At 52.6% G+C, this 7,259-nt stretch overlaps 1 protein-coding gene across 1 annotated transcript in view; it reads right to left on the reverse strand.

Moving 5' to 3' along the window:
- Window positions 1-7,259, reverse strand: part of CHD3 (chromodomain helicase DNA binding protein 3) — a 32,431-nt gene that overhangs the window by 16,082 nt on the left and 9,090 nt on the right. The window contains exons 12-23 of the mRNA XM_027773203.1: window positions 5,375-5,506; window positions 4,811-4,910; window positions 3,996-4,187; window positions 3,635-3,835; window positions 2,939-3,076; window positions 2,560-2,681; window positions 2,233-2,406; window positions 1,957-2,098; window positions 1,130-1,261; window positions 574-691; window positions 245-369; window positions 1-76 (exon numbers count right to left, since the gene is read on the reverse strand). The exon at window positions 1-76 is cut by the window's left edge and continues 177 nt beyond it. Coding sequence (XP_027629004.1) covers window positions 1-76; window positions 245-369; window positions 574-691; window positions 1,130-1,261; window positions 1,957-2,098; window positions 2,233-2,406; window positions 2,560-2,681; window positions 2,939-3,076; window positions 3,635-3,835; window positions 3,996-4,187; window positions 4,811-4,910; window positions 5,375-5,506 — 1,652 coding nt within the window. The remainder of the gene's footprint in view (window positions 77-244; window positions 370-573; window positions 692-1,129; window positions 1,262-1,956; window positions 2,099-2,232; window positions 2,407-2,559; window positions 2,682-2,938; window positions 3,077-3,634; window positions 3,836-3,995; window positions 4,188-4,810; window positions 4,911-5,374; window positions 5,507-7,259) is intronic.

A 7,259-nucleotide genomic window follows, 5' to 3' on the forward strand; every position in this document is an offset into this window, starting at 1 on the left:
CCACCGACGCGCGGGTCACGAACCGGTAAATCATCACTTTGTTAGCCTGGCCGATCCGGTGGGCCCGGCTGAAGGCCTGCAGGGGAGACAGAGTGGGGTGGGCCAAGGCAGTGGCAGGGGAGAGGCTGCCCACATGGCCAGGGAAGGAGGCTGGCAAGAAGAGTCTTCTCCTCTGTCACACACTCCCTATGTACCCAGGGCTCCTTGCTAATGGGTGCAGGGGCTGCGAGATGTGGGCTCCTACCTGGATGTCGTTATGGGGGTTCCAGTCAGAATCGAAGATGATGACAGTGTCAGCAGTGGCCAGATTGATGCCCAGGCCCCCAGCTCGGGTGGACAGGAGGAAGCAGAACTGTTGGGCCCCGGGAGCTGGGAGGTGAGAATTAGGAGACGGTTTTGCTTGCACTCAGCAGTTCTGTCCACCTGCTCTGAAGTATTCCCTGGCTACAGCCATGCCCCAGCTCAAAGCCTAAGTGTCGGGGACGCCCTGTGCCGGCGCCTCTCCTCTCTCAACAACCTGGCACAGGCTCCTCCGGCCTCCATGCCCACCAGGGTCAGGCGTCTCCCCCTCACCGTTGAACCGATCGATGGCCTCCTGCCTCAGGGCGCCGGTGATGCCGCCGTCGATGCGCTCGTACTTGTAGCCTTCATAGTCTAAGAAGTCCTCCAACAAGTCTAACATTTTGGTCATCTAGAGCAAGACACAACAGTGCGGAGTGACAAGTCAGCGGGCAGGGCTTCTTTCTATCAATCTCTTTACTCTTAACCCCAATCCCTAGGTTTCAACCCCCACCCTGTCTCAGGCTCCCCCAGTGCTCCTTACTCCCACCCCACTCCCACCTGGGCCCCTGCCAACTCCTCAGTATGCCACGGTTGTGCCACACGCTCTTATTTTAAAGCCACTTCTTCTAAGGGAGAGGTTTCTCTCTGAGACCCAGAAGAGTTGTTCAAATATATCTACGAGAGGCCCGGGCTGAGCTAGCTATCCTAGTGCCAGAAACTCTACAGGCAGAATCTCCCAACCTCTCGTGTCAGAGTGGCGGCAGGAAGGAGGCAAGGAGGTCAAGTCTGGAGGATGAGGGAAGGGAACAGGAAGCAGACACCAAGAGATGTGAAGGGGCTGGGTGACCTGCGAGAAGATGAGCACTCTGTGCCCCTGCTCCTTCAGCTTCCGCAGCATCTTCTGCAGCAGCATGAGCTTCCCGGACGACTTAATCAGTGCCCCACCCTCATATGCCCCACTGGGGAGTTTTGGGGACTCCTGCAAAGAAAGGAGGAGAAAGAATGACAGGGTCAGGAAACATGCACCCAATCTCACCTCAATGTTGCCTAAAAAGCTGGAAATCCAAATCCAACTTCCACTTCTTTCTCCCTTTTTTTACAAATAGATTTTTAAAAATTCATTTAATTTTATTATCACCTTTTTTTTTGGGGGGGGGAGGTTTTTGCTGCAGGGCACGTGCGCTTGCCAGACAGAGAGAGACAGAGAGACAGAAAGCGAGAAATCACCCCCCAGGGAGGATGATCACGCCGCAATCCCTTCTCCTCCATTCTCCTCTCGGGATCTTGGGCATGCACGCACACATGCCCGGCATGAGTTTAAGCCACCGGGACTCAAATCGCGGTCAGCTACGTGGGAGTCCAGTGACATAGCCATTACGCTGTTGGTCCCTATTATCACTTTTTAAAAATTTGCTATACGGTACACTCACTCACCAGAGAGAAACAGAGAGAGAGAGAAAGGGAAAGTGAGAAAGCAAGCCAGGAGGTCCAGGCCTAGAACCGTGGCTAGCCATGTGGGAGTCCAGTGCCTCAACCACACCACCTGCTGGGCCCCCACTCCTAACTGCTACTGCTATCAGGGATCCAGCCCAGCTCTACCCCTGTGCTCAATACCCCCAACCCACGTTTTCAGAGAGCCAGGCGTGTGATCAGTTCCCTGCTCTCTGCACCCACCATAGCAGCCACAGGAAAGAGGTATGGGTGGTTGCAGCACTTCTTAAGATCCATCATGATGTTAAGCAGCGACACCTGGTTCCCACCACCTCGTGAATTCAAGGCCTCAAAATTCCGAGTCAGGATGTACTTGTAGTATTTCCTAAGGGCCAGGGTAGGGGCATACATGAGGCATGGAAATGGAAGCAACTGTGATACTGCATGTGGTCACCGACTCTGGGGCAGCTGCCACCACATCCCCAGCCCCAAGTCCAGGTGGCCCTCCAGGCATCTCACTTCTGCATGGGGCTCAGCTCCACTCGAACGATGAGCTCTGTCTTGGCTGGCATGTTCTTAAAGACATCGGCCTTGAGCCTCCGCAGCATGTGTGGCCCCAGCAAATCATGCAGCTTCTTAATCTGATCCTCTTTGGATATGTCAGCAAACTCTTCCAGGAAGCCCTCCAAGTTGCTAACAGCCAGAAGGAGTTAAGTAAACACATAAGCTGTCACATTCTTTGCCCCTGATCTCAGGCTCCTCTCTCCACTTCTGATCAGTCCTCCCCAGCCCCTCTGAGTCGCTCCACCTCTCACGGCTGCAGAGTGCCCTGAGTGATCCACTTACTTAAACCGCTCTGGGGTGAGAAAATTCAGCAGATGAAAGAGCTCCTCCAGGTTATTCTGCAATGGGGTTCCTGTCAGCAGCAACTTATGATCTATCTTGTAGCCATTGAGGACCCTGAAAAACTAGAAGATGGAGCAAAGTAAGCACTGGCTTCTCAGTGGCAAGCAGCTGACCCACAGCATCTACCTTTCTCTTCTGCCAGCTCCCATTTCCCTCAAGACCAGAAGCCCCAAATCCCTCATCCTCTCCTGGACTTCTCCAAGGGTCCCAGGAATCCTGCCTCCCACACTGTAGGATGTTCTCAGTCCTTTTTCCCCCTAAGACCAAGGCAAGTGGGAGTGCATGGCCCAGGTTCCTCAGGGCTGGGAATCTCACTCACCTTGGACTGGTTGTTCTTGAGTCGATGGGCCTCATCCACCACGAGGCAGGCCCAGCGGATGGAGCCAAGTGCTGCCTGATCGATCGTGATCAGCTCGTATGAGGTCAGGAGCACGTGGAACTTCACCTGCGCCTCCCTCTGCCAACACAACCATTGCCAAGTGACCATCGCTGGACAACTACATCTCCAGCCACCGTCCTTTGCCCAGCTATCTTTTGTTTTTAGTTTCTGCTATAGGGTAGATGTGCTTGCCAGAGAGAGAGGGAGAGAGGAAAGGTACGGAGTAACCCCCTGGGGGATTGGCCACACCACACCCCTTCACCTCCATTCTCCTCTTAGATTTTGTGTACATGCACACACATGCCTGGTGTGTTTTTCAAGCCACTGGGTCTGGGACTTGAATCATGCAGTCGGCAATGTGGGATCCAACACCTTCATCGCCACACCACCTCCTGGCCCCTACCCAGCTATCTAGCCTGTCCTCAACTTCAACTCCAGGCAGAGATCATGAACCACAGCCCCACGTTTCTACCAACGTGTCTGGTACCCACAGATCCATGCATGCCCCAGGAGAACCTGCCACGGTGGGCATGCAGAGGATGGTGGGAGAAAGGAGAGAGAACGGCTAGTGAATTCCTAGTTGGGGCCAGAAATGACAGATCTGCGGGTCATGGGGCAGGCGATGAAGGAGCTTACCTTCATCTTAAAAGCTTTCTTGCCGCCTTTGATGGCATTGTCCTCAAAAGAGAATTCATTCTCTCGAATGATGGCCCGGCTGTCCTTGTCACCCGTGTATGTCACCACATAGAACTTTGGTGCCCACATCTGGAACTCCCGCTCCCAGTTAATGATGGTCGAGAGCGGTGCACTCACCAGGAAGGGACCTTTGGTGTGGCCCTGGGAGTCATGGGAGGTGCCCATTAGCCCAGGCTGGAGACTGTATAACCCAGTCCTCTGCCTGCTCTGCCCCTCCAGCCTTCACCCGCTCACCACCCCCTTCTCCAGTCAGGAGCAGGCTCAGCCCGCCCATCTGCCTCAGGGGCCTGGAATCCAGCACCTCCTTATAGAGTGAGTAGAGGAAGACGATGGTCTGTATGGTCTTGCCCAGCCCCATCTCATCAGCCAGAATGGTGTCGGTGCCCTGGGCCCAGGAGAAGCGCAGCCAGTTCAGCCCCTCCAGCTGATACAGGTGCAGCGTGCCTCCGGTCGCTGTGATGAACCGCGGCTGAGTCTCGTATTTCACTGTAGGCTGCGGAGTCAAGAAGTCAGAAAGCTCAAGGGAACCGTCAGCGGCTCCTCTGGTCTAGGACTCCTCCTCCTTGGCTCTAGTATCAAGTTGGATTACAATTTTCTCTGCTACGGCCTGAGCTCATGAGCAGTCTAGTCTTCAGTCCCTTCCCTCCTTCCTTAGAATAACTGGCATGGCAGTTAAAGTACTGGACTCCCACATGGCTGACTGTGGCTCAAGTCCCAAACCCAGGGGCTTGAAAGTCATGCTGGGCCTGTGTGCGCCTGTGTCCAGGATCCCTAGAGGAGAATTGAGAAGGGACTATGTGGCCATCCCCCATGGCAGGGGGTGGGTGGTGATAATTTCTCACTTTCTCTCTCTCTGTTTCTCTCCACATGCCCTACGGCAAAAAAAAAAAAACAAAAAACAAAAAAACAAAAAAAAATGACAACAAAAAATCAATACCCAGAAGCACCTGGGGAAGGGCTAGTTGGTGGAAAGGCCCCCGCTGGGCTGCGATCTCTGGGGGCTCTCTAACTCTCAGGCCAAAGTTCCTAGCCATTCTGGAGCAAGGCTCAAAGGTCAGGCAAGAGCTCCTGGTTAATGAGCTGCTGGAGCTGGGAACTCTCCAGGGGAGGACTCACATCGTTAGTAGGAGAGCTGGGAGGACCATCGCCCTGAAGCTCCTTCTTCTTCTTCTTATACTTGCGGGGCTGGGCGGGGTCCTCTCCCATAATTAGTTCTCTGGGAAAAGATCAGATCTGAGTGAGCCCTGGTCCCCGGGACACCCCCTCTTCTTTTGCAACCCAAGGCAGACCCACCTCCCACTGGCCATGATCTAGATTTTCTCGTTTCCTTTCTCCCGGGCTTTTTACTCTCACCCCTCAGACTTCCCTGCAGAGCCGGCCCTCTCCTAGGCCTCAGCCCGCCGCTCAGTCTCCGAGGCCTGGACTCCAGCCCCTCCTTCTGGAAGACGATGGTCTGTGTGGTCTTGCCCAGCCCCATCTCATCTCCTGAGCATCTTGACTAGCACCAGGCTGGATCTGACTGTTGTTACTTACACCGCCTCTTTACTAGTGCCACCCAAACCACCCTCCCCAGGCTAAACTCTAGATGGCATCTGTCCCAACTGCACCCTCATTTCATACTGGACGCTCAGCTCTGACGCCCCCTCCTCAGACCCTCCGGTCCTGGCCTGGCTCCCTCACCGGTGTCTCCAGTAGCTTTGCTTATGGTCTTCATATTCCGGGATGTTCATTTCATCTTCCTCCCACGTGGACTGGTCATATGGCAAGTCCCTCCACTTCACTAGGTAGTGGTAATTCCCCTTTTTATCCACACTGTGGGATAGGAGGCCATGAGGAGAAGAAAATAACACAGGTAACAAATACAAGCCCTGATAAGCACAGTTACCAGCAAACATGCTGAATCTGTCACCTAACCCTCAATGGAGGGCCACTGAGAGGGGGCTTACAATGGCTGAAGTATTACCTTTTCAGGATGACATCCTAAAAAATCAACCAGCACAAAACATCCCTAGCGATCTCTCCCCCGTCATCTGTTGACCTTGTCATTAAGTATTTATGGAACGTCTACTATGTACCGGGCACTGTTCCAGGTCTGAACAAAACAGACAACTGGCCCTGCTTCCTCACGGAGCTCGCACTCTACTGGGGAAGGCAGCGATGAAAAAAGAGCGCGGTGGGGGCCAGGCGTTGAGACAGTGGTAAAACACAACGCTCTGCGAGGTTTGCCCACATGGGAAGGTTCTGGGCTCACATCTGGAGGTCTCCCTAAGTATACGTGGCACGTGTGTGTCCATGATCTGGGGTGACTGAAGCTGAGGGTGGATCACAGCATTGAGACCCTGTTGGGGGTGCTGGCTGGCTGTCTCTTTCTCTCTCCATCTCTCTCACTAGTGGAAGATACAAATAACTTTAAAAATAGAAAAGAAAGGAGCCAGTAAGTGGCAAGGTGATTAAGGGCACTGGACTCCTACATGGCCGACTGCTGTTCAAATCCTGGACCTGGCAGCTTGCTTTCTCACTTTCTCTCTCTCTGTCCTTCTCTGGTCAAATTAAAATAAATCAATAAATCAATAAAGTTAAATAAAATAATTCTTTAAAAAAGTAGAGGAAGAAGTAAGTACTATGAAAAAAGGACCAGTTCTGTAGTATAGCACTCAAGTATTACAGGGAAGAAGCTGGATCCCACATGGCCAGCCAGGATCCAGGTTCCAGCTCCAGCAGCTCTAAAAAACTACACTGGTTGCTTGTGCAAATGCCCAGGATTTTGATGGCATGGAGAACTGGAGAAAAAAAGGTGGTAGTATGGCCAGGCCCCGTTAGAGGGTGCATTCTCTCCTTCTCTCTCTCCCACATGTACCCTCTGACATTAAAAAGAAAATATTGAGACCAGCAGATGCTGAAACGGTTACATTGCTGGACTCCCATGTCGTCCACAGTGGTTCGAGTCCCAGACCCAGCAGCTTAAAACTCACGCCGGGTGCGTGTACATGCGTACTCAAAATCCCGAGACAAGGAATTGTGGCATGGCTATCCTCCCTGGGGGGTGTGGGGGGTGGTGACTTCTCACTTTTTTTCTGTCTCTCCAGTGAGCATACATGCCTTATAGCAAAAAAATAAAAAATCTTTCTTTAAAAAATAAAATACTAGGGGCCGATAATTATTCAATTTCATTTACTACTACTAAATAAAATTGAATAAATAATTTTAAAAATTAAATAAAATACTGCTAAAAAATATTCAAAGTCAGATGAGTCACGCTTCTCACGTTTGGTCTTGTGCCCCTGTCCCCAGACTCAGGATCATGTCTAATGCTACTGCAGATTAGAGAAATCAATGACAGGAGAGGCGGGGCCAGACTGGGCTTTCCTCCGGGTTCTCCTGTTCCATGTCCCTAAAGGACACAGGGCTGGGGGCTGGAGCTTCAGTAGGAGTTATCAAGGTGAGGTCGGTTATTTGTTAGTCAACAAATACTAACAGAACCATCAGCAAGGTGAGAACAGTGCCCTCCCGGGCTAGCCGGTGGCAAGGTGGTTACGGCGGGGGGGGGCCCCACAACCCACGAGGC

The sequence above is a fragment of the Tupaia chinensis genome, unplaced genomic scaffold (assembly GCF_000334495.1).
Source record: "Tupaia chinensis unplaced genomic scaffold, TupChi_1.0 Scaffold000330_1, whole genome shotgun sequence".
Classification (NCBI taxonomy): domain Eukaryota; kingdom Metazoa; phylum Chordata; class Mammalia; order Scandentia; family Tupaiidae; genus Tupaia; species Tupaia belangeri.